Source organism: Sus scrofa, chromosome 12 (genome assembly GCF_054392235.1).
Source record: "Sus scrofa isolate SSC_HxYL_T2T_F1_AM1 chromosome 12, Sscrofa_HxYL_maternal_Yorkshire_Landrace_v2.0, whole genome shotgun sequence".
NCBI classification, from domain to species: Eukaryota; Metazoa; Chordata; class Mammalia; order Artiodactyla; family Suidae; genus Sus; species Sus scrofa.
This window is the reverse complement of record NC_139394.1, coordinates 66,774,253-66,801,302: the sequence shown is the minus strand read 5'-3', so window position 1 is coordinate 66,801,302 and position 27,050 is coordinate 66,774,253. Positions and strand designations below refer to the sequence as shown.

The 27,050-nt window shown below is 63.4% G+C and overlaps 1 protein-coding gene and 1 long non-coding RNA gene across 6 annotated transcripts; both read right to left on the bottom strand.

The window, feature by feature from the left end:
* Window positions 1-699: 699 nt before the first annotated feature.
* On the bottom strand, window positions 700-3,509 carry LOC146398443 (uncharacterized). The gene is made up of 2 exons (XR_014822083.1): window positions 3,331-3,509; window positions 700-896 (listed from the first exon to the last, which is right to left on the bottom strand). It is a non-coding gene; the product is annotated as an uncharacterized LOC146398443 (long non-coding RNA).
* A 1,522-nt stretch (window positions 3,510-5,031) lies between these two features.
* On the bottom strand, window positions 5,032-26,155 carry MAP2K3 (mitogen-activated protein kinase kinase 3). 5 transcript variants are annotated; one of them, XM_084986455.1, is made up of 13 exons: window positions 20,820-22,037; window positions 18,266-20,104; window positions 16,402-16,468; window positions 16,115-16,163; window positions 15,088-15,201; window positions 14,896-15,015; window positions 13,329-13,445; window positions 12,462-12,513; window positions 11,262-11,389; window positions 10,804-10,881; window positions 8,282-8,421; window positions 6,425-6,470; window positions 5,032-6,081 (listed from the first exon to the last, which is right to left on the bottom strand). In XM_084986455.1, the coding sequence occupies exons 3-13, from the start codon at window positions 16,428-16,430 to the stop codon at window positions 5,998-6,000; spliced, it is 957 nt and encodes a 318-aa protein (XP_084842581.1). In that variant the 5' UTR covers window positions 16,431-16,468; window positions 18,266-20,104; window positions 20,820-22,037; the 3' UTR covers window positions 5,032-5,997. The 5 variants fall into 5 exon arrangements, 4 of the variants coding, with proteins under 4 accessions (XP_084842581.1, XP_020923715.1, XP_020923718.1 ...); XR_014822004.1 differs by lacking the exons at window positions 18,266-20,104; window positions 20,820-22,037 and adding an exon at window positions 25,954-26,155 and having other exon boundaries at window positions 8,282-8,515; XM_021068056.2 differs by lacking the exons at window positions 18,266-20,104; window positions 20,820-22,037 and adding an exon at window positions 25,954-26,155.
* Between the last annotated feature and the right edge of the window lie 895 nt (window positions 26,156-27,050).

Below are 27,050 nucleotides of genomic sequence, written 5' to 3'. Positions count from 1 at the left end.
GCATCCCCTCAATCTGCAAAAGAGGAAACTGGGTCTGAGAAATGCGGTGGCATCTTCACAATCGCACTGCACGGGTGACCGTCAGATTCTGGGGGGCGGGACCTGGGGCAGGGCTCGGAAGGCAGAGAGGGGTGAGGACATTTCAGAAAGGTGAGCTCTTGTTACCCCTGTTCCTCATTCGATCCAGCTGCATCCGTCCGCAGCCTAACACCCTGCAGCAGCTTCCCTTATGCCCTGAAAATCAAGTGCAGAATCTATGCCATGGCTTGCAGGGCCTCTCGCCATCTGCCCCCATCCCCCGATTCCTTTCTGCGGCACCGAATCCCCTCTGGCCTCAGGGCCTTTGCACAGGCTGCTCCCGGCTGTGCCCTCCACTCCTCGGCTACATGCTTCCGAATCACTCTGCTGCCACTCTCCCCATTTACATGGAGTCTTCTGAGGCTGAAGCCCCCACGACCAGAGTCCAGCAAGGGTCCCACCCCTGTGTGTCCCCTTTTGACCACACTGAGCACAGAATAAAATCCTCCTAGCCAGGTATTTTCAGGGGAGGCAAAAGTCAGTTCTCGGGGGATTAAAAAAATAGGTGTTACAAGTATTTGTGGCAAAATCTGGCTCTTTAGTCGTGTATCTCTCACTAGGGAGAAATTAAATAACTTAATTAATTAAATTGAGTTAATTATAATTAAGTTTAATTAATTCGAATGATTTAATGAATTTAATTCACTGTTTCTCCTTAGGGAATAACGGGGGAAAGGGGGAAAACGCTGCTTGAAAGCATTCATAAGTTAGTTTATGCTCTGATGGATGTCAAGGCTCAGACAGGCCAGGTTTGTCCAGGTCTGGCTCCAGCTCCAGATGCAGTAGGTGCTCAGGTAACACCTTCCATGTGCCCAGCCCTGCAGAGAATAATCCAGAGCAGGCTTTGCTATAGAAAGGTGGTGCTGGATTTCCCTTCTTCGGATCTCATGGGCAGCCGGGAGCCATGGAGGGTTTGGGAGCCAGGAAACGAAGAATTTCTTGGGTTGTGCATTCCCAACCAGAGGTGGCAGCTGCCACTGTCTCCCAAGCTCTCCCCACCCAAGTCCCGCCACCAGCCCAGCCCAGGACAGAAATAGAGCAGCCCACGGCTTCTGCAAGGCTGGAGGGGGTGGATGCAGCTAAACCCAGCTGGGCGGGTGGCTCGCTCAGGGTTGGGGGTGGGGCGGGCCCCCTGGGGTACGTGGCTCCCCCGGCTCTGCCTCAGTGTCTGGTGGGCCTTGGGCAAGGCTGGAGCCTCACTGCGCCCTGTGACCTCTAGGAGAACCCGCCCGTCTTGGGCCTGAGAATAAACGAGCTACGATAAACATAGCACAGCTGACATATATATAGATCCTCCCACCTGGGTTCCCAAAGGATTCAAGAGGCAAAGAGATGCACATTTAGAGCGTGCCAGAGTTTACACACGAGGCTCTGACGTCACAAGCCTCGGGGAGTAGAACCAGGACAAGAATCTCGGATCCCTCCAAGAAGCACGTCTGGATGAGAATGAGCTCCCCGTCAGGGAGGTGTGCAAGCCGAGGGCTCGGCCTCCAGTAGGGGTGTGCCTGGGGAGGGATCCCTGCCTCCCAGAGAGGCTTGGCCAGATGCTGTTAAGGCCTTCCCCCGGAGAGGAGGTGACACCTGCCCCACTTTCTCAGCCGCTGTCCCAGCCACAAAGCGGTCAGGGACACAGGCGGAGGTACCACAGTGGTGGGAGCCGCTCGCTGGCCTCCTCCCCTTTCCCTGAACCAGAGCTGTCCTACAGGCTAAACTTTAATCACAGGTCCTGGGACCGCTGTGCCGACGAGGCAGGCAACCCTGCCTCAAAGAGCGAGGCAGGCCCTCTCTGCAGCTCTGTGGCCACGAGCTCATCGCCTTCCTTCTCCGAGGCACAGAGTGCCCAGTCAGTACAGCCGAGGTGCTGCCTTGGTCCTAGGGAGCCTTCCCAGGACCTATAGCGCCCCCCCAAATAGAACCGCAGCCCCATGGCCACCTCCAGCCCAAGTTTTAGCACAGTTCTGGAAGGGCCCAGCTCTCTGGGCCCCACTGCTTCTGGGATTGGTCTTGGAGCCTGACGGCGCCTTCCCTGCACCTGCCCTGTTTCCTCTGTCGTTGCCTGACCCTCATCCGTGCCCGGCTGTGAGCAAGACAGACCCATCTCAGCCCTGGAAGCGCTCGCCGTCCAGTGGAAGGGCCAGCTGGTAGGAGAACAAGAGCGTAAATAAACTTATGTGAAGAGATACAGCAGGGCAAGGGGACAGAGGGACAGGGTGGTCGGGGAGGCCTCCTGTGAGGAGGCGGCATTTCTGAGGAGAGGGGCAGGAACGCCCCAAGCCAGCCAGGAGGATGTCCTGGGGAAGGGTCCTGGCCCGGGGAGACGGCTGGTGCCAAGGGCCTGAGGCAGGGCTGAGAACTGTGGCTGAATACAGGGAGAGGGTGCTGGGCGGGGGGTGGAGTGCTGGCTGGTGTGGACCGTGGGGGCTCGGACTGGGGCAGGTGGGAGCCACAGCAGGGTCTGAGGACAGGAGAGGCGGAGCCAACAAGGAAGCTGCCCTCCCTGCCTCCAGAAGGAACTTGGCCAAATCCTCCCTCAAAGGCCACCGGCTGCTCCCAACCAGGCCTGACGGCTGTATATTTTTTTTGGTCTTTTCATCTTTTTAGGGTCGCACCGGCGGCATATGGAGGTTCCCAGGCGAGGGGTCCAATCGGAGCTGTAGCCGCTGGCCTGCACCAGAGCCACAGTGAAGAAGGATCCGAGCCTCATCTGCGACCTATGCCACAGCTCACTAGCAACGCCAGATCCCCAACTTACTGAGCGAGGCCAGGGATCGAACCCACGTCCTCATGGATGTCAGTTGGGTTCATTAACCGCTGAGCCACAACGGGAACTCCCTGGCCGCTGTATTTTTAATGCTGGCCCAGGAGGCTCTGAAAGTCCATGCACCACCCCCACCCTCCCCCCACCGCTTCTGTCAGGCCAGAGGCTCATTAGCCCCAGGTCTGGGATAGCACCCTCCGCAGGACCCTGCCCCCTGGAGGAAGGTGGCGCCCTGTGGCCTCCCTGTGCCCATGACTCCACCTCCCAGCCCAGGAACAGGGATGAGGGGGCCCTTTCGCCGCCGCACGTCTCCCACCTGGGTGCCGCCACACCCTCTGTAAAAGCTGAAGGTCCCCTAAAGAGGAAGCCAACAACCTGCTGGTGGAGTTCTACGACCTCGAAAGTTCGCGTAGGGCCCGTGCTCGGCAGCCTGGGAGCTCCCGCGGAGCTGTAAAGCTGGAAGCCAGGGGAGGGCCCGGCAAATGGTCGATTACCTTGCAAACTTTGGGTGAGCAGCTCCGCGCTGGGGAATCGGCGACGTCCTTTGGAAACTGTGGAGCGCTCTCTGTAAACTGTCGACGACTGGCCAGCTGGAAAGGGCCGTGCGCCCAGGAGAACGTGAGTCAGGCCTGCCGTGGTCACCCTCCATCGGCCGGGGCGACGGGGCGCGCTCGGGGCGGGGCGCAGAGCGGAGCCGCGGGGGTCCCTCGGGGGTCCCGCGGGCGCAGGCGCCGGACCCATCCAGGGAGCCCGCCCCGCCGCCGGGACCGAGGGAGGGTGGGGCGGTGGGCGGGCGGGCGCCGGGCCGGCGTCCGGGCTCTGCCGCCTCCTGGTGGCCGCGGAGGAGCGACCCGGGCCGCGCCCTGCACTCGGGGGCGCTGCTCCCGCGGGCGCGGAGGGCCGTGCGCGCGCGGGAGGGCGGAACGTGCGCGCGCGGGCCAGGCCGCGTGCGACCCAGCCACGCGCGCACACGGGGCGACCCCGCCTTACTCCCTCTCGTTCGCATATTCATTCATCCCTGTTTTCATTCAACACAGGATGAGCCCGCCCTGGGTGTGGACACTGGGGACACAATGGTGGCGAGTCAGCCCGAGCCAGATCAAGCAGAGAGAACACCGAGGGGACCGGGTGGCAGCCTCCCCGAGGAAGTGACAGGGGGACGGAGAGGGACTCTCCAGGCGGAAGACACAGTCACTGCAAAGGCCCTGAGGTAAGAGCAGCTCTCACTGGGATGGAGGGAAGGGCGCCACAGCGCCTTGAACTTTTCCGCGCTGTGCCTTGGGGTCGAGAATCTGGCTGCCTCTGGCCCAAGTGAGGGTGGGGACGCGTCTCGGGGGAAGGCGCCTGTTTCCCTCGGGCGAGGCAGGCCCTGCTTCGGATCCTGGCAGGGAGGCGGGCTGACTCCGGGCTTGATCCTAACGGCCTGAGCAGGGATTGAGCACAAGCCCATGACCCTTCCTGGCCCCTAAGAGCCAGCCCTCGGGCTTCAGCGGGAGCCCTGAGCACCTCTGCTAAGCGGCAGGGAGCCACCTAGTCCCGGTGCGACGACCCCCCCCCCCCCGGGGGGGACTGTGAAACAGCTGCAGCTGACTCAAGTTCCACAGGAGAGGACCCTGGCTCCTGGATCCCACTGTGCCTGAGGCCAGACACAGTCCTGCTTATATGAGCCAATGTATATGCTTTCGTCTGACAAAGGAGGGTTTCTGCCCCAGGCCAGGCTCCGGGATCACAGAGCCAGACCAGACCCTGGCAAGGCTCCCTTCTTCCAGCTGCCCCACTCCCTGTAAGGGCCACTCCCTGTCCCCAAGCCCACTTCTCCATCTCAGAGGCTCTGTGGCTTCGGGCAGGTTACTTCATCTCTCTGGGCCTGTCTTATCTGGGAACTGGGGACAGCCCAGGCGCAGGCGCAGCACCTGCCAGTGCACTCTTCAATGCTGTGGGACAGATGGCACCCCCAGGGGGCGGGGCCCGTGTCACTGCTCTGCCCAGTGCTCAGCAAGGGTCTGGTGCATCACAGCCCCTGGGGGAGCCTGAGGTCCTCCCCGGTGGAAACGCAAGGCCCGGCAGCTCAGTGGCCCTGTCCCCTGACCATGCTGCCCTGTCCCTGTCCCAGGGCAAGGGGCCCTTCCAGGGCCACCAGCCACCGCCGAGCAGGAGGGGGGGCTCGCCGCTATGACACACAGTCTCACACAATCTTTTGTCCCACTTTTTTTTTTTTTTTTTTTTAAATTAAAACAGCAATCAGGTAACTGCCCTAACCCATCAGGGACAGGACCCAGGACCAGCAGTCCTTTCTTCAAAAAAATATATTTTCTTTTTTTTTAAACAATACCAAAAGCAAGTCCACAGCCCCTACCGAGCCGGTCCCCAAGGAGAGTGAGCTGGGTGGCTCCCCTAGCACCTCTCTGAGCAGAGACCTTGGGCCCATCACCTTAGACCCCAGCCTGAGCGAGAGGGCGGGTCTTAGCCTGCTGGTCCCCTAGCAGGTGACAGAAAAGTGATCGGCTCCAAACCATGCAAGAAAAACCAGCCAAACCCACAAAGCAAAAGAAAAAAAAAAAAAAAATCAACAGGATAAATTAAAAAAATAAAAGTGAAACAACACCCTAGAGGCAGCAGGCGGGGCTAGGAGGCCCCGGTGGCCTTCGAGGGCCTGTCTGCCAGGGCTGGGGTGAAGGCCTCGGCGGCTTGGCGTCTGCCTTGTCGGGGGACTCCAGGGGATTCACGTGGCTCATCCCCCTACGACGTCCCCCCACCGATGCTGGAACAGAGGTGTGGCCCACCTGGGCCAGGTGTGCAAAGTCCATTCAGTCGAGAGTTAAAAAAATATACAACTTGGATGGAGTCCAGGGCTGGGCCCAGGCAGCAGCCTGCACAAGGCCCCGCTGCCTTCTCCGTGAGGGCGTCAGCCCCTCCAAGTCCAGGGTCTCGGGGTCCTGGGAGCAGCAGGGGCAGAGGCACTGGGGGGCCCCGAGGTCTGGTTCTTTGGCACTTGGGACCGACGGCGGCCTGCTGCATGTCGGGCAGGAGCAGCCCCCTCGACTCCTCTCGGGCGCCCAAGGCCAGGGTGGCAGTAGCTTACGGGTGTGGGCAAGCACTGCCCCAGCAGAAGGCTGGGGGGCGCTGCGGGGCCGGGGGCGGGGGTGCCCAAGGCCCTGCCCCTACGAGTCCTCTCCCAGGATCTCCCTCACAAAGGCAGCGATGTCGGTCTCCCTGGTTTTGTGCGAGGCGAAGAAAGGGTGTTCCTGGCGGAGACAGAGGCCGTCACCTTGGAGGGGGCAGGGCGGGGGGCCCTGGTCACCCTCCTAAACACCCCGAGTCCCTTCCCCCTTGTGCCAGGCCTCTGCCCGCGCCAGCTTTCCACCTGGAACGCCTTCTCCACCAGTGGGTAAATCCTCAGTCATCCTTCTAGGCCCGGTTCCCCTGTAAAGCCTTCCCGAACGCCTGCACGTGACACGGTCCACCTGCCCGCCCTCTGCCCCCCTCCGCAGGGCCTGGGTACATGCGAGTGAACGAGTGATGGAGCTCCCGAAAGGATGGAGGCAGGGCCCAGGCTGCAGCCCCTCCCAGAGCCCCGCCCACACTCACCATCAGCTCCAGGTAGCTCATGCGTTCTGCGGGGTTCTTTCTCAGGCTAGGAGAGAACAGGACAGTGTGGGGCCAGGCTAGCAGGGAAGAAGCGAGTCCAGGCCAGCCAGGCCAGGCTGGGCTCACCTCTGCCTGGGCAGCAAGGGGACACATGTGCCTCTGGGGCTCAAGGAAGAAGGGGCTGGACTGTTCTGGGAGTATCCCAAGATGCAAATTACAGAGATTTGGACCAAGCTTCTTCGCTTCTTGGGGTGTTAGCTTTCTTGCCTCTATGGTGATCTAAGGAATTGCCAATGAGCCCACACCAAATGGTACCATTAATGGTCATTTACTTGGTGGCCCTAATCAAGAGGGGAAGTGCCCTACTATGGGTTCTGGAAGAGAATGGCTCAGTCAGCCAGGCTCACTTGTTTCTTATTTTCCAATTAAAGAAATAAAGGCTGTGAATTTTCCTCTGAGTATCTCTTTGGCCATAACACACAGATGTTGATATGTTACGTTCTCATTGTCTTCACTTCTGACTAGTCTATAATTTTATTTTTAAGTCTCTCTCATAACCCAAGAAGAATTTACTTTTAATTTCCATACAGATATTTTCTTTTCAGTTATGGATTTCCTGTTTTATCTAATTACAGTCAGAGACCATGGCTTATATGACTTTGCCTTCTGCCTTTTCCCTTATTTCTTTTGTAACCTCAAGGAAATTAATTTTATAAGGATCCTGTGGGCATTCTTTAATTTGGTACAAAGTTCTAAACATCAACAAAAAACAAATTTGTTATGCATTTAAATCCTCTCTAAGCTTTTGGTTGTTTTTTTTTTTTTTTTCCTTCTTTTTTGGCCACAGTACAGCATATGGAAGTTTCCAAGCCAGTAACTGAATCCCCAGCCACAGCGGTGACCTACACCAGAGCTGCATCAATGCTGGATCCTTAACCCACTGGGCTGGGCTGAGCCGGGGATCAAACCTGCACCTCAGCAGCAACCCAAGCCACTACAGAGACAATGCTGGATCCTTAACGCTGTGCCACAGCAGGAACGCCCAAGTTTCTCGTTTCCTTTTTGGATCTTCTTCATCCTCCTGTTTCTAGGACTGTATTAAAATCTACTCCCAGGAGTTCCCGTCGTGGCGCAGTGGTTAACGAATCCAACTAGGAACCATGAGGTTGCGGGTTCGATCCCTGCCCTTGCTCAGTGGGTTAAGGATCTGGCATTGCCATGAGCTGTGGTGTAGGTTGCAGACACGGCTTGGATCCCGCGTTGCTGTGGCTCTGGCGTAGGCCGGTGGCTACAGCTTTGATTAGACCCCTAGCCTGGGAATCTCCATATGCCGCGGGAGCAGCCCAAGAAGTGGCAAAAAGACAAAAAAAAAAAAAAAAAAAAAAAAATCTACCCCCAGCAGGAGTTCCCATTGTGATGCAGTGGTAATGAATCCGACTGAGAACCATGAGGTTCTGGGTTCGATCCCTGGCCTCGCTCAGGGGGTTAAGGATCCGGTGTTGCCATGAGCTGTGGTGTGGGTCGCAGACACAGCTCGGATCTGCTGTTGCTGTGGCTGTGGTGCAGGCCAGCAGCTGTAGCTCTGATTAGACCCCTAGCCCGAGAACCTCCATACGCCATGGGTGCGGCCCTAAAAAGCAACAAAATAAAAATAAATAAAACCTATCCTCAGGAGCATTTTCGTCAAATTTCCTTGTGCTCCAATTATGTCTGCCTTGTATATTTTGATGTTGTTTGGGCATTATTTGCCTACAGAGAGGGAGACGGGACCCAGGGAGGAGCTGGGATCTGCCAGAAGAGGGAGGGTACTGACTGGGCTTGGGGAGGCCCAGAGGTCCGGGCGGGGCTGAGGCTCACCACTGTGCGGTGAAGTCCACAAACTCGGGGGAGAAGCGGTCAGCTGGGAGCTGAGGGGACGGCTCCTCCACCACCTGCTTCAGCTGCTGGAACGGGGTGCCCCACGACTCATAAGGAAACCGCAGGATGGCCATCTCGATCTGCAGGGGAGACAGCCACAGTGGGTCCAGCGCAGCCGCAGCTCTGCAGCCCCGGAGCCCATTCGCGGATCCTGGCCCAGCGCCCAGAGCTGGCCTGTGAGGCAGGTGAAGGGCGGACACAGCCCGTCAGGCCAAAGCGAGAAAGGCAGGGGACCCCAGCAGCTACTCCTCTGACCCAGCCAGCAGACTAAGCTCTCACCCCGAGTTGTGACTGGCTTGGCTACGCTGGGTGTTCAATCTGGATTCAGAAGATTTTACATGGAAACCTAGGTTCCAGCTCCTTTGGAGAAACGGTGGGGACACCTTCCCACAAGGTGGCAGTCGGCAAAGGAACCTGGGTAACCAGCATCCCTGTTTGCCACAGGCCACCCGCCACGATGCCTCCACAATGTCTTAAGCATCTGCTGCACTGATCTGGGTTGTTACCCCTGAAAGGGCAAACGAGGAGTTCCCGTCGTGGCTCAGTGGTTAATGAACCTGACTAGCCTCCATGAGGACGCAGGTTCAATCCCTGGCCTCGCTCAGTGGGTTAAGGATCCGGCGTTGCCGTGAGCTGTGGTGTAGGTCACAGGCTTGGCTCGGATCCCATTGTTGCTGTGGCTGTGGCGTAGGCCAGCAGCTACAGCTCCAATTCACCCCCTAGCCTGGGAACCTCCATATGCTGCAGGTGTGGCCCGGGAAAAAAAGGGGGGGAGAGCAAATGGGAAATGCAGGGGTTCTCACACGCCCACGGGAGAAACGTCAGACCCTGAGGTCCATGCTGACGGCCGCCCACACCCTGCAACAAGCCACCAGCCCCATCAGGGAATGAAGTCCACGGCCCCTCCTCCTCCGCAGAGTCCCCACCGCCCGCCTTCCAGCTCTGCCCCATCACGGTTTCTCCCTGACTCCCCGGACACAGGCCGCCAGTCCCATCTCCCCCGCAAGACCCGGACCTCCCTGCGGGCAGCACCGGCTACTCTGCCCCTTGCTCGCGCTTGGCAGGAGTCACCTGTGGCAAAGACCGGCTAGTTTACAACAAACTCCAGGTTCTCGTCTTGGCCACCAAGATGAGAAAACAGCCCGCTGGCCCAGGCCCCTCGCCCTGCCCGGTGATCACGGAAAAGAGCAGGAGAGACTCGGCTCCGGCACACACTGTGTGTTGGTGACACGGCAGCCAGGCCACTATTGTGCTAAGAAAGCAACTCGTCCTCAGGCCAGAGGCCCCTTTCCAGCCAAGACATGAAAGCGCCCCACGGACGAGGACGGAGGATGCGGACGGCGCCGCGCGGAGGGCCTGGGTGACCCTGGCCCTTCCCAGGGCGGGGTCAGCCTGCTTTGCTCCTAGTTCCCACTGATTCTGACACACAGAAGCGAGGAGTCTGCAGGGGCAGGGAGGACCTGTGACCACCAGAGCTTATAAGCAGGAAAACAGAACGTGTCCTGACCCTGGACCTGGAAACCCCTTTCCTGATCATTTTTTGCCAGGCACAAAAATGACAGCTTCTGGGCAGGGAACGGTGCTGTCTGCAATAGCACCTGCCAGGAAGCAGGACGGACGCCCAGTGCCAGGGATGGCCAGGTCTCCCCGTGACCATGACGGCCACACTGGCAGCACCCCTGAAAAAGCGCTGGGGCCCCAGTGCCAACATCCATGTCTCCTGCACGGCCTCCAGCACTGGGGGGGACTCAAATCCCAGTGTCGTCCGTCCTGTCCCCAGCCCATTCTCCACCCAGGCCCGGGCGGCACCCTAAATACATAACCCACCTTGGCCCAGTCAGACCTCCCCCGAGCCCCGGCTCAGGCAGCGCTGGGGGTTCTGCGGGGTGATCCCAGAAGGAGCAAGAGGCCCAGGACCAGCCCAGCCTGGACCTCGGATGCACCCCACCCACCCTCCCGCGCCCCTGGGAGAGTGCCCTGATCCCACGGGCAACGTGCTTCTTGTGGGAACATTTTTTAAGGTTTGTGCCATTTAGCTTTTGAAATCGTTTGTGTCTAGGAGCTCAGTGAACTAGGGTTGGCTGCGATTTCTGGACAAGACCTGGAGCGCTGGGAGACGTCCAGCAGGCAGGTCAGGTGGACGTGAGGAGCCAGCTCACCCTGCGTCTCACCTCGGCGAGGGCACAGCACCTGCAGACAGCCCTACAGGCACCATGGCCTTTGGGGTCTTTTCTGGCCAGGCCCGCGGCATGTGGAAGTTCCCAGGCCAGGGACTGAGCCTGCGTCACAGCAGTGACAGTGCCAGGTCCTTAACCCGCCGCACTACCGGGGAACTCCAAGATACCATAGCTTTTGATGACATTTTCTTCTCAGATTGGAAAGCCAACATTTTTTCCCAAGGGCAAATTACATGACAGGCCCCACCCTGACCCCCGGCCCGCGAGGGCGCCCCAGCCGCATACCATGGTGATGCCCAGACTCCAGACATCAGACTTGACATTGTAGCCTTTCTGGTTCAGCTCTGGATTGATCCTCTCGGGCTGTGAGAGGGACCACGGAGGTGTGAACACCCACCCCATGTCGGGGCAGGGTCCTGCCTCCCCCACCCAAACTGAGGGGCCAGTGCTCACCGTCCCACCTCCCGTGAGGCGGACGAGAAAGCTGAGATGCTGGCAAGGACCGGGGGCTCCAGGTGGAGGCCCCAGTCTTGCCATGCAGCTCCCCTGCCTAGGTGGCCCTCCCGCAGGACACGGGGAGGGCGTGAGGGGAGCTCCCCCACCCCCATGGGGCCAATCACAAACGGGAGGAGAAGGCTGCTCCCCGGGGGGCCGGGCTGCGCAGCAGGTCCCTCCTCTGGCAGGAAATTCAGGGCCCCTGACGGACAGAGGACACGGCCTGGGAGGGCCCGGGAGCCACTCACCGCCATGTAGGGCTTGCAGCCGGCGTCCATGGTCTTGGCCACGGAGTCCACCAAGTAGCCGCTGATCCCGAAGTCACACATCTTCACGTGGCCCTCCTTGTTGATGAGGACGTTGGATGGCTTCACATCTGCGGGGACGCGACACGCCCTCTTGGCTACACAGCCCCTACTGCCCAGGGAGCAGGACAGGGGGCTGCCCCACCCAGGTCACAGAGCCGACGGCCACAGAGCCAGGAGCCCCGGCCTCCAGCCACAAGTGGGCAAGGACGTCGGGGCTCTGAGGCTTTGCCCGGGACGAGTCTGTGCAGCCTTGTGGCGGGGGCTTGGCCTCACAGCCCAGCATGACCCCTAGCTCCGGGGTCCACCAGGCTGGAGGGGGACACGTCATTGAGAGCATGAGCGCCCAGGGACCCTCCAGCGTCCCCGCCAAGGGGTCAGCAGCTTCAGCAGGAAGCGCAGGGCAGCAGCTGAGACACAGGAGGCGGGTCTGCGCAAGAAAGAACCGGAGCCCCAGGACCCGAGGTGGACACGGAGCCGGGGGACGCAGCAAGGAGCCGCCCGCAGGCGCGTACACAGGACGCACACACTTCCTGCCTCCTATGGAGACGTGCGTGCAGATACAGAGGCACAGAAAGAGGACCAGAGGTCTGTGACAACCTGCCAAGGTGGTGACCTCAGGGCCACCAAGTGGTTAAAGGGGGCTCAGCCTAACTGACTCCGCGTGGACCAGCAGGCCACTTGGCTTGCAGAGGACACACGACACACAGGGCCGGGGTGAGTCTCAGAAGCCTTGGGCTGAGCACAAGCCTGAGAACAAGCAAACCAACCACCGTGGCCAGGTCAGAGGAGTGTCGCCTCGGGGTGTGGGGGCTGGGGGCGCCGCTGAGCAGGAGGGGCTGAGAACTCGCCGGGACCCACCCTTCTGCACACCTCACGCAGGAAGATGCATCAAAACAAGACAGTTCGGCCGCCCCAGCCTTGCTCTGAGCACTGAGGCCGCAGAAAATGGCCTGGAGGCGCAGACAGCGGCCTGGACACTGGGCCCACTCGGCTGCCCAGGCAGCATGTGGCAGCCCATCGCCCCTCTGCTCCTCCTGAGAATGGGGGCCGCCCGCCTGGCCCAGGCAGGGTGGGCTGCGTGCGTGAGGAGCCTGCCGGCCCGCCCCCCCCCGCCCCCGGCAGTGGGCCCGGGGCACCGACCTCGGTGGATCACGGACAGCTTGCTGTGCAGGTGCTCCAGGGCCCTCACGATCTGCCATTGAGAACGGGAAGGAGGCGGAGGAGAGAGGCGGTTACTCCCGCTGGCCAGTGACGGCAGAGCGGGAAACTCCCTCCCACGGCCCCTGTCACCCACCCCCAGGGACCCAGCCCAGCCCTCCTCACCCCAGCTCCCGCCCGCCCCCAACCCCGCCCACATCTGCTGTGGCGGGCGTCCTGGTAACCGCAGTGCAGAGGCACCAGCCTTCTGCTTTGCTGAGTGGCCCAAGACCCCTGCAGAGCCCACACCTGTGACGCCCAGAATGCTGCCCCTACCCCATCAGGCTCTGCAGCCTCTCTGCCACCTCCCCCCGTGCCCCCCAGCAGAGTCAGTGGACTGCACACTGGGAGCCGTTCCCTACAGGAACTGGGCCAAAGATTCTGATTCAGCACCCAGGCGGGGGTACCCGGACATGTCAGCAGGTGCCGTCAGGGTCGAGACCCACTGGTACCCTGACTCCATGCCCTTTCTTGCTCAGGCCCAGGACTGCTCCCTGCTCTAGGGACGTGCACGCTCAGAAGGCAAACATATGGACGCCAAATGTCCCCCAGCCTAGCCTGTGCCCCGTGAGCCGCCTCTGAGTGTTTTTAGGACCAAGAAGTTGTCAACATTAAGTCCTCGTCTGGGACCCCGGAGGCTTGCGAGCTGCCCAGAGAGGCCTAGAGACCCTGGCCAGGGGACAACTGGGGGCCACAGAAGGGGCCCAGCTCTGCCCACGACACCACATCAGGACAGGCTGTGGCTGCGGAAGCAGGCCTGGGCTTCTGGGCCCTAGAACCCCCAAGCGCCTCCAGGCCTGAGCCACTTACAGACACAGCAATTTCCCCCAGAATGTCCTCTGGAATCGTCATGTTTTTCTCCAGCACCTTCCGGTAAAACTTGTCCAGGGACGTGTCCATGAGCTCCATGCAGATCCACACATCTCCCTGCAGGCGGCACCGGCTCAGCCACGCCCGCCCGCGCCCGGAGCCAGCGCCTCCCCACAGACCCGCGGCCCTCAGCCCTCAGGGGTTCGCGGACCTCCCAGCTCCCTACACTGGGGTTCGCGGACCTCCCAGCTCCCCTACACTGGGGTTCGCGGACCTCCCAGCTCCCTACACTGGGGTTCGCGGACCTCCCAGCTCCCCTACACTGGGGTTCGCGGACCTCCCAGCTCCCTACACTGGGGTTCGCGGACCTCCCAGCTCCCCTACACTGGGGTTCGCGGACCTCCCAGCTCCCCTACACTGGGGTTCGCGGACCTCCCAGCTCCCCTACACTGGGGTTCGCGGACCTCCCAGCTCCCCTACACTGGGGTTCGCGGACCTCCCAGCTCCCTACACTGGGGTTCGCGGACCTCCCAGCTCCCCTACACTGGGGTTCGCGGACCTCCCAGCTCCCCTACACTGGGGTTCGCGGACCTCCCAGCTCCCCTACACTGGGGTTCGCGGACCTCCCAGCTCCCCTACACTGGGGTTCGCGGACCTCCCAGCTCCCCTACACTGGGGTTCGCGGACCTCCCAGCTCCCCTACACTGGGGTTCGCGGACCTCCCAGCTCCCCTACACTGGGGTTCGCGGACCTCCCAGCTCCCCTATGCTGCCTCCCAAACCCCTCGGGCCGGCCCACCGCCTCCCCAACCCCCCCCCGCCCCCGCCCCCTCCCACTGCCGGGTCTACAGGGCAGCCTTCCCCCCCCATCACCTCTGGTCTCCCCATCTGGCCTCTCCTGCCTCCCTAATTACACGGCAGGTTCCAGGGAAAAGTGACTAAAACACACACGTGACTGAGTCCCTCCAGCAGGGGCTCTGGGACCCTCCTGTGCCAGCTCCGCTCTGCGACCCCGCCTGGCCAACCCTTCCTGCCTCAGCCCCGGGCCCCCCGCCCAGGGCTCACCCCAGAGGCCAGACTGGACCTCGCATCCAGCCAGACTTTATTCAGCATCTACTGCACCGAGTCCCTGCTGAGGCACTGGGGACACAGAGACATCGTGGCAGATGGCTCCCTCCTCCACCTGCAACGCACTGCCCCACGCCTCAGCCCTCGGGACGGCCTTCGGAGGACGCCGGCTGCCTGGGGTACCTGCCCGCCCTGGGCCCCCGCCAGCTCCAACCCAGCATGGGACCTGGGCCTGACACGGGTGCTCAGCCAATCGGGGACCCACCCCTGGGTCCAGGGCACCCAGCAAGCCTGGGGACCCCACCGGAGCAAAGGGCGCAAGGCCAGGCAGGGGAGCCCTTCCTCCACCCCTGGACTCTAGGAGCCCAGTGTGGGTTCCTGGTCTCTGTCCCCAGCCCCCGCCGGCCCTGCACGCCATCGGGCCGGGAGAGAGGCCCCCCCTCACACACCTGCCCTTCCCAGCCCCGCCCCCCGCCCTTCCCCGCCCCCGCAGAGCCCACCTCTCTGAACAGGGCCCCGTAGAAGGTGACGGTGTAAAAACAGTCCACTGTGCGCATGTTGACGTCCAAGTCCATGAGCAGGCGCTTCTGCTCCTGCGAGTTCACGGTGGCCCGGATGCGCTGTGGGGCGAGGGCAGCCGTCAGGTGGCTGGCGGGGGGGCCCCCAGGGGAGGGGGGGCGGGGGCTGCTCACCTTCACGGCCATGATGGTGCCGCTCTGGGCGTGGCGCACCTTCTCCACCACCCCGTAGGCTCCCCGGCCCAGCTCCGAGATGGTCACCAGGTCGTCGGCCTCAACCTCAAAGTTCTTGGGGACAGAAGAAAGAGAGGGTCCACGGGGGCCAAGACAGGTGCCAGCCCTCACCCCCCACACACCGTCCAGCAGAGGTGCTGGGGCAGCAGAAAGAGAAGGCCACCAGCCCGGCTGATCTGTGCTCCAATCCTGCAGCAAGCGCATCCTGCTGGGTGCCCCGGGGCCAGTCCTGCACGCCCACTGAGCCTCCCCTCGCCTTCCACAGAACAGGCACAGCACCAACGAGCAAGGGCTGCTGGGAGGGTAAGCGGGCTGCCCGGGAAATGCTCCCAGCAGGCGCGGGGCCCTCGAGCCGCCCCATCCCTCTGGCCCCCGCCGCTGCAGCAGCCAGACCGGACCACGCATCCAGCCAGCTTTTACTCAGCATCTACTGCATCGAGTCCCTGGTGAGGCACTGGGGACACAAAAGAGGCAAGAGACAGGCCCCGCCTCCCAGGGAGCAGCGTGGCCCGGGCCGCCCACCGTCTCTTGCCCTGTTTCCAGAGGCAGGCGCAAGGCAGCGAGCAGGTGAACCAACAGGACACTGACAGCGACAAGTGGGGGGACTCAGAACCCAGGCGGGAGGGGGTGTTGGTCGAGGAGAAGCTCCAGAGTGAGGCCTCTGCCCAGAGACCCTCGGCGTGTCCTGGGGCGACACACGGTCCCCAAGCCCTCAGGAGGTTCTTGGGTGCAACTGAAATGCACGACCCCAGACGCCGGCCCCAAGGGCCAGAACCGTGGTGGCCACACCACCCATGCTGAGGTCAGGGACTCCATGGCAGCCCCGGTTTGCCACCTCCGCCCCCTGCTCCAGATGGGCCACACGGCCAACAGCAGGGAGAGAGTGCTGTCCACCCCCACAGCCACTTCCCGGGGCCCTAGGGGTCAGCTGGGAGCAGCAAGGGCCCCGCGGGCTGGGCACACCCACCCTGTCTCCGATGGTGATGAAGGTCCGGGAGTCCAGGTTCCGGGGGGGCCTGCAGGGAAAAGCAGAGCCCGTGAGCCGCACCCCCCGAGAGGGGACCAGCCCGGGCACTGGCCCAGCAAGCCCCTCGTCTCGGTCACTGCGCAACGGCTGTGTCACACACGCGGCCAGGGCCTCGCCATCCGTCCGCCCCTTGGGCGAGGAGGCCCCAGGTGGCCTGAGAGGCCACAGCCCTGCCGGCCGCCAGGAAGCTCTCCAGGCGGTGCAGGGGAGGAGCCACGGACACTCACGTGGGGCTGGGTGCCGGCGGCTTGGACATGCAAGAGATCCGTAAGTCCTTCTTCCTCCTGGATTTTCCTAAAAGGGAGAAGGTGAGTGTGGGGTCAGCCACTGGTCCGTGAACGTTCCCGGGGCGGAGAGGACGCGGCCTGCCCCGGGCCGGGGCACACACAGACGGCGAGGTCAGTGTGGTCTGTGCCGGGACGGGGCTCTGGGGCCTCCAAGCGCCCAGCCCAGGCTGGAGGGCCCGAGCGCTGCCGGTTTTCCTGGAAGATGGCCCGGGGCAGTGCCCCCACAGCCGCCCAAGGCGAGACAGCTCCATCACGGCCTGCCCCAGCGCCCACAGCCGCCCCGCCCGCCCCCACAAGGCAGGCCGGCGCCCCCAAGTTTCCATAAGGCCTGAGCGTGTCCCCGGGAGGTGGCGTCCTGACCCTGGTGACCACGGCCGTCTCTGGACACAGCCGTGATCCCTGAGAAGAAGGCCATTAGGGCAGCGGTGTCCTCATGTAAAGGGGACCTGGACGCAGAGACAGGGGCACGGAGGGCAGAGGATGAGAGGAGACGCAGGAAGACGCCCCTGCAGGCCCCAGGGCGAGGCCCCGGCTCCTCCCGCCTCGGCCTCCGCGGACCGGCCCACAGACACCTCCATGCGCTCCCGCTCGTCGGACAGCAGGTGTCTGCGGCTGGAGCCGCCAGAGTAAGGTGCTCCCTCGGCTCAATCAGAAAACAGGCCGGGGCGGGAAGGCCAGGCGGGGAAGGGCCAGGCCGAACACCCCCTCTGGAGTGCGCCTCCACAGCCACCACGCAGGCCGGTGCCCTGGGCCAGCCCTCCCCGTGGTGAGGCAGGAGACCGAGGCGCCAGAGCCCAGAGCCACCCTCCCGGCCCCCGCAGCTAGACTGGGCGGGGTGGGGGTGCCTGGGGTCCCACCTTCCCGGGGAAGCCCGCCAGGCCCACAGGGGCCAAGCAGGGCAGACCCAGGCCCCTCGGCCTCCTCTCCCCTGCCCGCTGCACCTCAGGGCCCCTCTGGGGCTCGTCTGTGAGGAGCCCCCGCACCGGCTCCAGCCAGCAGGGGCCACCAGCACCTGCAACATGCAGCCTTGGGCCACAGGCCACCACCTGCCAGGGGAGGATGCCCAGGCCCCAGGGACGGGCAGGACCAGCAGAGGCACAGGCAGGCCAGGCCCCTAAGCCGGCTGCCCCAGGCTGGCTCTGGCTGGGCCCGCGCACCCTGGAGGCCGCAGCCACTCCACGCCTGCGAGGTTCCTGCCTCTGAGGCCCTCAGGAGAAGCCAGCCCATTCTACACACCGGGAGGAAACGCCAGGGCGGGCAGTTCCTGAGGCCACTTCTCTCCTGCCCTTCTGCTCTGTAGTTACATCTCAGACCCAAGACTGACTCTGGGGCCAGACAGCCTGGGCTCCAACTGCCCCTCTGCCACCTCCAGGCTGTGTGCCCTCAGGCAAGTGACCTAACCTCTCTGGGCATCATGGCCTCAAGTGTGACGTGAGGCGAACAGACGACCTCGCACGGTTATCAGGGCCGTCCAGCGAGGTTCGGGGCCCTGCCTTAGCAGGCCTGGTGCGAGGAAGATGAGGCTGCACCACCTGGAAACGTGCCCCAAGATAAGACCCGGCCTACGGCCCAGGAAGAAGTGCTTCCACAGGTCAGGGGGCTGCCGGGCCAAGGGCGCCGTGAGTGGTGGCGGCAGAGGTGAAGCCTGAGGGAGGGCCCTGGGGCCAGGAGCGGCCGGGCTGCCCCGCTCTCGGGGTGCGTGCGGGGCGGACACCCTGCACCGGGCCCCTGCCAGGCCTCGCTCCCTCAGGGCTCAGCACGTCACGGTCCGTCTCGCCCGTGGCCTCCCAGGCAAAAGCAATACCTTCTCCCAATTCACTATTCCCACTCCTCCTCTGGGCTATTCTGGGGGCTTCTGGTCATTTCCGTTTCTCCTGAAGACATCCTGGACCACCTGGGCCCGTGTCCGTCGCGGAGGGCAGATGCCTGAGGACGCCCACGCCCCCTGCCGGCCTTGCCCGCCGCAGGTCAGCTCTATCCTGTGGGAGATGGACGAGGCCAACCCCTCCCACTGCACAGGTGGGCCAACTGAGTCCCGAGAAGGGGACGGGCAGGCCCCAGGGGGGCAGGAGGCCCACCTGCATGGCTCTGCCGCACCAAGGCCCACACCCGATGCTCCGTGTCTTTATCTCACCGTGACTGGCCTGTGGGCCCCCAGCTGAGGACACCGAGAGACCCCTGAGCCTCCGAGTTGTGAGGCAGGAGCAGCAGGGACAGGCACTCGGGCCGCACATGTCTGAGACGTCCCCTTGGGGGTCCCCCTCCCAGAGGCCCACCAAGCCTCCCCGGGCCCCAAGGAGGGGAAGGGCTGCCCACTTCCTGAGAGCCTCCGAGCGCCAGGCCTGGCACCTGCCACAGGCGCCCTCAGTACCCAGCCCACAGGGGAGCGACAGGCCGGACCGGTCCTCCCAGCAGCATGGTGGCCACCGGGCCAGGGCCCGGCCACCAAGGCCCTCGGCACCCGTCCCTCCACTCCTGGGGCCCTTCTTGTCTGCAGAGCACGTGGGGGGGTCCCGCCTGCCCAGTTCTCAGCATCGCCCCTCAGCAAGGAGCAGACAGGGCCCCGGCCCCATCACCTCCAACCAAGGCCCTGCAGCAAAGCCTGAAGACACGGCTGGTCCCAACGTGGGCCGCTACCGGCGCCTGGTGAGGAGAGGCCAGAACCAACCACCGCAAGGCGCGACGTGCCAGGGCTGCGGCGAGTCAGACCACAGGCCCCGCAGACTGACAAAGCCCAGGAGTGCACGTCTGCGCGGGTCTCCGCCCGCCAAGTGCTCTGAGGAAAGGGGAGCAGGGCCCGGGGGCCTCTCGGAGGTGAGATCTGAGCTGCCAGGGGCCGCGGCCTGCAAAGCTCTGCAGCCACAGTGGTCCAGGCAGAGGGGCAGGCGCAGGAAGGCTGCCCCTCGGGGCTGTGTGGCCTGTGAGCACTGCCCGCACGAAGGCCGCGCCGGCCGGAAGCCGCCCCCACGAACTCATCCCTAAGGGACAAGGCAGAAAGATCAAGGGCTGGCGCTATCTGGGCCCGTCTGAGTGGAATCACATCTCCTCTGACCCCTTCGGCAACCCCAGGAGGCAGAGACACCCAGGGTCTGGGGGGACCCCTGGCAGGATGGCAGGCGACGCTCTCTCTGCATTCCAGGGGCTCCAGCCTCCAGATTTGCGAGCGGACACTGGTCTCTTCGTAGAGGGTCCCAAAGAGAAGCGAAAAACGGCTTGTTGGAACCTCTGGGATGCTGGCTCCTCAGACCTCAGCAGCAGCCACGACAGTGTCCCCAGGCCACCCTGGGGAAGGGCAGGCTTTGGCATCAGGGGCTGCACTGCTGTGTGACCGTGGATAAACCACAAACCCTCTCTGAGCCTTACTTTCCTCCCTTGACGTTCTGGGCAGTGAGTGCAAAGGCCTTGACCTACAGAAGAGGAGGAGAACGGGTGAGGGGCTGTTAAGACAAGGCCAAGCTGGAGTTCCCATCATGGCGCAGCGGAAACGAATCCGACTAGGAACCAGGAGGTTGTGGGATTGATCCCTGGCCTCGCTCCGTGGGTTAAGGATCCGGTGTTGTGGCCATGAGCCGTAGTGTAGGTCACAGACAGCTCGTTGCTGTGGCTGTGGTGTAGGCCGGCAGCAGTAGCTCCGATTCGACCCCTAGCCTGGGAACCTCCATATGCTGCGGGTAAGGCCCTAAAAAAGCAAAAAAAAAAAAGACAAGGCTAAGCTCCCGGAGTGGGCAGGCCTCCCATCCAGGCCTCAGCTGCTGCTGGCTGCCAGCACAGAGGAAGCGCCCGCTCACCTGGTGCAGAGCAATGTCCCTCGGATCCCCTGCTCCCTTCTGACTGCACCCAAACACCCCCACGACATCCATGGGCCTCCACTTGTCACGTCATACCCACTGGCTCATGCATCCATAAGACAAACCTGCGAAGCTGCACAGTGACACACAGGAGGGAAGCAGGGCTGTCAGCACGGCTGCGCAGGCCGAGCACTGCACAATCTGGGCTGGGGAACTGAAGATTCACTGAAAGCAGCAGCCGCAGACTCTCGTGCACACCAGCCCTGAGCAGCCCCACAGTGAGTGCATCCACATATTAGCACACTGAATCCTCAGTTGAGGTTCTAGTGGGCCCAGGCCACACAGCTCCTGGCGGGAGGAGACAAGCCTGAACCCAGCCAAACGGCTCTAGTCCCTGCCCTCCACCACATACCAGTGCTGCCCCGTGGACAGTGTGGACGCCGCCCGGGGATTCTGCAGGACAGTGAACGTAAACACACCGCACACACATTAGAGCTTGATTTAAAACAGTAATAAAGAAATGATGGAGTTCCCTTCATGGCGCAGTGGTTAACGAATCCGACTAGGAACCATGAGGTTGCGGGTTCAATCCCGGGCCTCGCTCAGTGGGTTGAGGATCCGGCGTGGCCGTGAGCTGTGGTGTAGGTTGCAGACACGGCTCGGATCTGGTGTTGCTGGGGCTCTGGCGTAGACCCATGGCTACGGCTCCAAGGAGACCCCTGGCTTGGGAACCTCCATATGCCGCGGGAGTGGCCCTAGAAAAGGCAAAAAGAAACAAAAAATCACTTTATTCTTTAAAACGGAGAGGTATGCTCTCTATGTCCTTCTGGAGTCGGTGACACACGTGCAGTTAACAGATGAAAAGGGAACGGCAGCCCCTGGCTGGGGGGCAGGGTATCAGCCCAGCAGGCGCAGAGCCGCCCAGGGCCAGAAAGAGGGCCGGTTGGACACGGCCTCCCCAGAGAGGCCAGGCCAGCCCTGGAGAGGGGTCCCCAGCGCGGGGGGAGGTGACAGGGACCCATTCCCATGACTGGGGAGGAGGGGGAGCCCTTCAGGGTGAGGCTGGTGGTCCTCCCAGGCTTCTCCCCTTTACAGCCTCCGCCTGAGGCTTTGGGGGGTTCCACCGCCGCTGCTGGGGAACCAGCTAGAGAAGCAGCTGGGCGAGCAGGCCCCACTCACGTGGGCACCTCCAAGAGGCCCAGCCAAGGGGAGGCACGGGTGGTCCCGGGGGGCCTGGGCCCCAGCCTTGGGGGCTGCCTTATCACCCGCCCGGCCAGGATGAGGCTCTCTGGGTGGCCATCTTCCTCTGGGACCCAACAGTGACCTCCTGGGACACTGACAACGCTCCCCTGGCCGCCAAGGCCCTGCATCCCGCTGTCCACGACACAGCTGGCCTCGGAGCTGGACGCGTCCCGAGTCAGGGCATTCCTTGCCCACCCCTGGATCCCACACCTGGCACTGACAAAGGTCCGCCCTCCGAGGGGCTGGCCTAGGCAGCTCCCACCCTCCTCCCGGTCCCACACCCCCCCACACTGTGGGGGGAGGCAGACTTGCAGAGAGTGGCAGCCACGCAGTCCCCTCTGTCCCCCCAGGCCCTCCCCAGGAAGGCCCAAGAGGTAACGGGAGCTCCCAGCTCCAGCCCGGGGACCCGTGGGCAAAGAGCTGCTGTGCTGGGGCTGGCATCACAGGCCTCGCAGCCGGAGTCCTCGGGTCACAGCGGCAAGTCCGTCACGTCCACTCTCAGAGGTCCCAGCCCTGCTCGTTCCTCCGCCAGCGAACGAACGACCGCTATGAACGTAACAGCAAGAAAATAACCGCAGGTGACAGTCCTCCGACAAGCACGACCTGCCACCTTTACTGCCCCTGCGAGGGACGAGCACCTGCTCCCACTTGGCAGAAGGGAGGCTGAGGTCACAGAGGGCGCGTGAGGAAGGTGGGAAGCTGGGAAGAAGGTCAGAATGGGAACAGGCCGACACCCCGGAGCCCGGGCTCTGCCCCCGCTTCCTGTCACGGAGCCTCTGCACAGGCCGAGCGAGGGCCGCCTTGCCGCCCCGGCACCTGACACCGGGCACCTCAGGGCCGCCCGCGAGGTCCCCACACAGTGTCCCCATTCCCATCCCACAGGTGAAGAAGCCGAGGCCTCGCACAGGAGCGCTGGGCAGCGCCAGGGCCCAAAAGCACTTCCGGCGGGCAGTAGGCACACCAGATGCCTCCGTCCAACATCAGGGCAAAAGGGGCTGAGCCGGGACCTGGCTGCAGTCACTCTGCACCCCTGATGCTGGGAGCTCAGGTGACCCCACACCACCTCTGTGCCTTGGCCTCTTGGAGCCCTGGGCAGCACCTCTGAGCCGAGGGGCCCCTGGGCCAAGGGCTGTCAGCAGCCGCCGCCCCGTTCCTGCCTCTGCTCCGACAGCAAGAGGAAGCAGGGCCTTTGCCCAACAGAGGAAGTTCCGGCGGGGAGGGGTGGGGGGGGCAGGGGCACAGGGCCAGGAGGGCCCACGCAGGGGTCCCAGCTTGGTCTGAGGTTCCGGGGGGGGGGCCACCTCCCAGGCCAGCTCAGGGCCAGATGCTGACCGGTGAGGCAGGGTCCCACCGCCCCTCCACCCACTGGTGGCCCGGCACTGCCGCTGTGAGCAGCAGCCAGCCGGCTGGCATGCCGGGCGGGTGAGTCAGTGCCCAGTGCCCGCTGACTCACCCGCCGGAAGCCTCCTGCTGCCCGGCCCTCTCCCCACACAAGCGACGGAGAACTTTGCTCCCTTCAGGCCCGGCCACACGCTGGCTGATAGACAGTTTCCTGTGCGTCACTCCAGGGGCGGGGGAAGTCCCCAAGGTGCCACCCTCCCATCTTTCCGACAGCCGGGATGGGGATGGGATGGGTGGGGGGGCAGCTGCACGGCAGGAAGGGCCAGGACACGGTGCTCCTGCAGCCTCCGTGTCCCCACCAGCAGCCACATGAAATCACTAGCAAGTGCCCGGGGGTGGTACTCACGGTGCAGAGGGCCCCCCAAGGACAACGTGGCCAGAGGCAGCAGACCCAGGCTGTGCCAACCCAAAATGCCCCTGCCCTGACCCCGATCTAAGGTGGCATGTGGGCGAGGAGGCCCCGGGAAAACTGCAGGGCTGTGGGGCCTGGGGACTCGTCCTCTCCCAGGAAGCTCCCCAGGCCTGTGGCACAGAGGGCAGGGCAGGAAGCTCAGCGGTGACGCTCTCCAGGGTCAAGTGCTGACCACACCCTGCCTGGTCCAAATTCCTTGAGAAGGTGACAAGGAGGACAACACTGTGGCCTGTGCCCAGGGTGGGGAGGGCTCCGTCCAGCCACTCCTCCTGGCTGACCTCAGTTTTGTCACCTGTCAAATGGGTCAGACTGCAGGGAGCATGAAACATGCCAACTGTACAGAGCTGTGCACGCGGGAAGCATCTCATCTGCTCCGTCCACCCTCCAGGTCAGGCGTGGGCTGGAGGAGATGCCTCTGGACAGAGGTGTGATTGGGGGGGGGTCCCCCACCAGCTCAGCCCAAGCATCCGGCACAGAAATGGCACGCCCCCAGAGGAGCACTGCAGAGACACACTAGGTCCACTGCCAAAGCTGTGTGACCTCGGGCAAGGCACTGAGAGCCTCTGAGCCTCAGCTTCCCTGACGGCGAAGAGCACTGTGGACAACTGATGGCGCAGCACCTGGCTCATGGGAACGCGGGTGTGTGGGAGCTCTCGGGGCCTGGGTGAGCGGCACGGTGGCTTCCCCACTACATTTCGCCCCGGACCCCAAAGAGGCTGACGAGGTCCCTGGGCCTTGGGGAGGCCCGACCCTCCATCCAACCCACCCAACAGCATCTGTTACCTGGACTCCCACACTAAAATCCAGCCTGGTCCCCTCTCTGCAGAGGCTCAGAGAGGGCGGCACCTCAGCTCAGGTCACACAGCACGCGCGTCTGCCAAAAGTGCTTTATCCCTTCACACACACGAGCCCTCTCCCTCCGTAACTATGCAACCTGCAATTTTTACTTCGACGAGGGCTTCCCCACCTGGAAGGACCGTCACAAACAAACACGGCTTCCATCGTCTTCTCTCTGCCCCTGAAAGACACTGTGGCCCAGAGTGATGCGTGGACCTGCCCCGGATCTCACAGCCCTGGCCAGGCCAGGCCTCAACCTGGAGCTGGGGAAGAGAAGTGCCCGATTTCCCAGTTCCTGAGCTCCACGAGGTCTGCACAGGGCACATCCCTCCCCAGCCATCTCCCCCTCGAGTGCCTCCTGGGTTACTCACAGCGGTTGGGCAATGGTCAGGGATCCGGCCTCCCACTTAGGTAAGACGTAATTACCCTGCCCACCCGGCCGGCTGGGCTCCGGCCCACAGCCACCGCAGCCGCCAGGAGCAGGGGCAGGCAAGGACCCACACCCTCGCCAGGACCCCACAAGCCCTCCAGCTGCCTGCCCCCCACACACACACACCCAGAAAAAGAGAAGCAGGGACAACCCCTGATGCGGGCCGCTGAGCTCCAGCTGTTGCCTTTCTCCCCCTCACTCTGCAGCTACAATCCAAACAGAGGCAAAGCCTTGATCCCACATGGCTGAGGCCTTTCCAGCTAGAAAAACTGTGACCACGCGAGCCCTTCGCCTCATCACCCACACTGGCCTAAAACTCTTCAGGGTTCACCGTCTCATGCCCAGAGTCCACAGTCCACGGAAGCAGGTGTGATAAGGACACCGGGGCCCAGAGACGCTCCTGCCGCTGGGATGAGGCAGCAGGCTGGGGGGGCAGCCCATTCATCAGGGCTGTGTCCGGTTTGGAAACGTCTCACGCAGCCCAGCCCGCCAAGACTCCGACAGGCCAAAACATCCTTGCCTCTCCCTGCCAAAAAAATCCCCCTTTTGCCCTCCAAGTCTCGTCCTCCCCCTCTGCATGACAAATCCGGCCGCCGCAGCCGCCACCTCACAAAAATTTCCAGGAAGGCCGGCTACTTGGAGAAGACAAGAGCAAGCCCATTGCACAGCCAGCACCCGGCCTGGCAGTGGCCCAGGACCCACAGGCAGCGGGACAGACCTGGGACCAATCAACCCTGGAGACATGCGCAGGAGAGGGTGAGCTCCCTGGTGCAGAGGAGGCTGCAACTCGGGACAAGGCGAGCCCATGAGAGGGGGCTGTGCAGCAGAGCCAGGTGGGAGGCTCAGGGAGGTTCCCAGGGAGACAGGGCTGCAGGGCGGGATGCAGGCAGGCCAGGGAGCGCACAATGTGGAGCCTAGGAGGATGGAGCGCGGTGGGGGTTGGGGGGGAGACGGGGAGTTCTGAGCTGGAGCCTAGCCAGGGCACCCACACGGGAGATCCCCAGCAGGGGGCACCGCTGGGGCCCAGACGTGGAGCCAGTTAAATCCCAGCCTGGATGCAACCCCGGTATCCAGAAGTGGAAGCGGGCTGGGCGCGGGCTCAGAGTGACTCCCACCTCGGTCCAGCTGAGGGACCCGGATTGGGAGAGTTCCTGTCCAGGGTGCAGTTAAGGCCCAAACCGGGAGGTCAGATGGACGTTCCTGACCCGGAGCGGGGTGATCAGGACCAGACCCCCGCCTGAGTTTGGGCCTGGGTGCAGCCCCAAAGCCTAAAATGGGACCCAGTCGAGGTCCCAGGATGGGCGCGGGACCGAAGAGCGAGAGGTTCGAGGCCGGGCCAGAGGACCGCGCAAGACTCGCGTCTGCAGTCCAGGCGCTCCTACCTTTGGGCGGGGGCACGCCGGCGGGAGGACTCGCGGCGGGCGACTCCATGGTGCAGGCGGGTCGGGGCGGCAGCGGGATTAGTCCAGGGGGCGACGGGCTGGGCCCGAGCGGAACGCGCTCATGGCTGCGGGCGGGCGGCCCGGGCGGCGGCCAGGGCGGCGGCGAGGACGCGACCGCGGCAGGCGGCGGCGGGGCCAGACTGGGCAGCGCGACTGGGGCCCCGGCCGGACGGCGCCGACGCAAGCCCCGCCCCGCACCCCCATTGGTCCTCCGGTCTCCGGGGCCCGGCCCCTGCCTATCAAACGCGGGCCCGGGGCTGCCCGTCAAGCTCAAGCCTCGCCCTCCGTTGGCCGGGGATGTGGCTCCTCCCACCGCCTGTCAAGCCCGCCTGCCACCTGGAAACCAGTCAGGCTCCGCACCCCCGCCGACCAGGCGCAAGCCCCGCCCACCCGGACTCGAGCCCCGCAGTGTGCGCAGCGACCGGGTGTCCCCGGCGGCCTGGCGGAGGCCCTGGGGAGCAGGAAGGCGGGTGCCGCCGGTGGGCTCGAAGTGCGCCCCGGGGGTGAAGCTGGGGTCAGATCCCGATTCGACTACTTCATAGCGGGGCTGACCTGGGCAAGTCAGGCCACCCGAGCCTGTTTTCGCGTCCCCGCCTCCCGGCGCTGCTGGTGGGAAGAGACCCTGGCTTCCACCGACACGCAAGAGGTGTTTGTTGACTGAATGCCCGGCGTGCGCATGTTTATTCCGTATTCAGCAACGGCTGGGGACACAAAGGCCGGCTTGGTGGTACCTGGGGAGAAGTCAGCAAACGTCGGTAGCTCTGAGGGCTGTGTCCCCTGCCCCCGCCCGGTTCTACACGTGCGGAAACAGCCTTAGCGAGTAAGACGGCATCTCAAAGCATTTCAGCCAAGGTCTAGTCCTGGCTCTCTCCCACGCCCTTGATTCCGTCCCTCCTCCTCTCGAGGCCTCAGTCTGCTCATCTGTATAATGTCCAGTCGGGCCGGTGCCCTTTCTGCTCCCACGTGGGAGCTTGGGATTTCAGGAGCCACTGACCAAGCTGGCAAACTGGGACCAGGACTTGGATAGCCGGCCTGGC

Bases quoted from the DNA above. Each gene is read 5' to 3' on its own strand.
- MAP2K3 (XM_021068056.2), bottom strand. From the start codon at position 26,002: ATGGAGTCGCCCGCCGCGAGTCCTCCCGCCGGCGTGCCCCCGCCCAAA. The intron at 12,514-13,328 runs GTAAGTGGCTCA...TCTCAATGGCAG, and splicing joins TGGGGGAAATTGCTGTGTCT to ATCGTGAGGGCCCTGGAGCA. The intron at 6,082-6,424 runs GTGAGTGTGGGC...TGTCTCCGCCAG, and splicing joins TGAGCTACCTGGAGCTGATG to GAACACCCTTTCTTCGCCTC.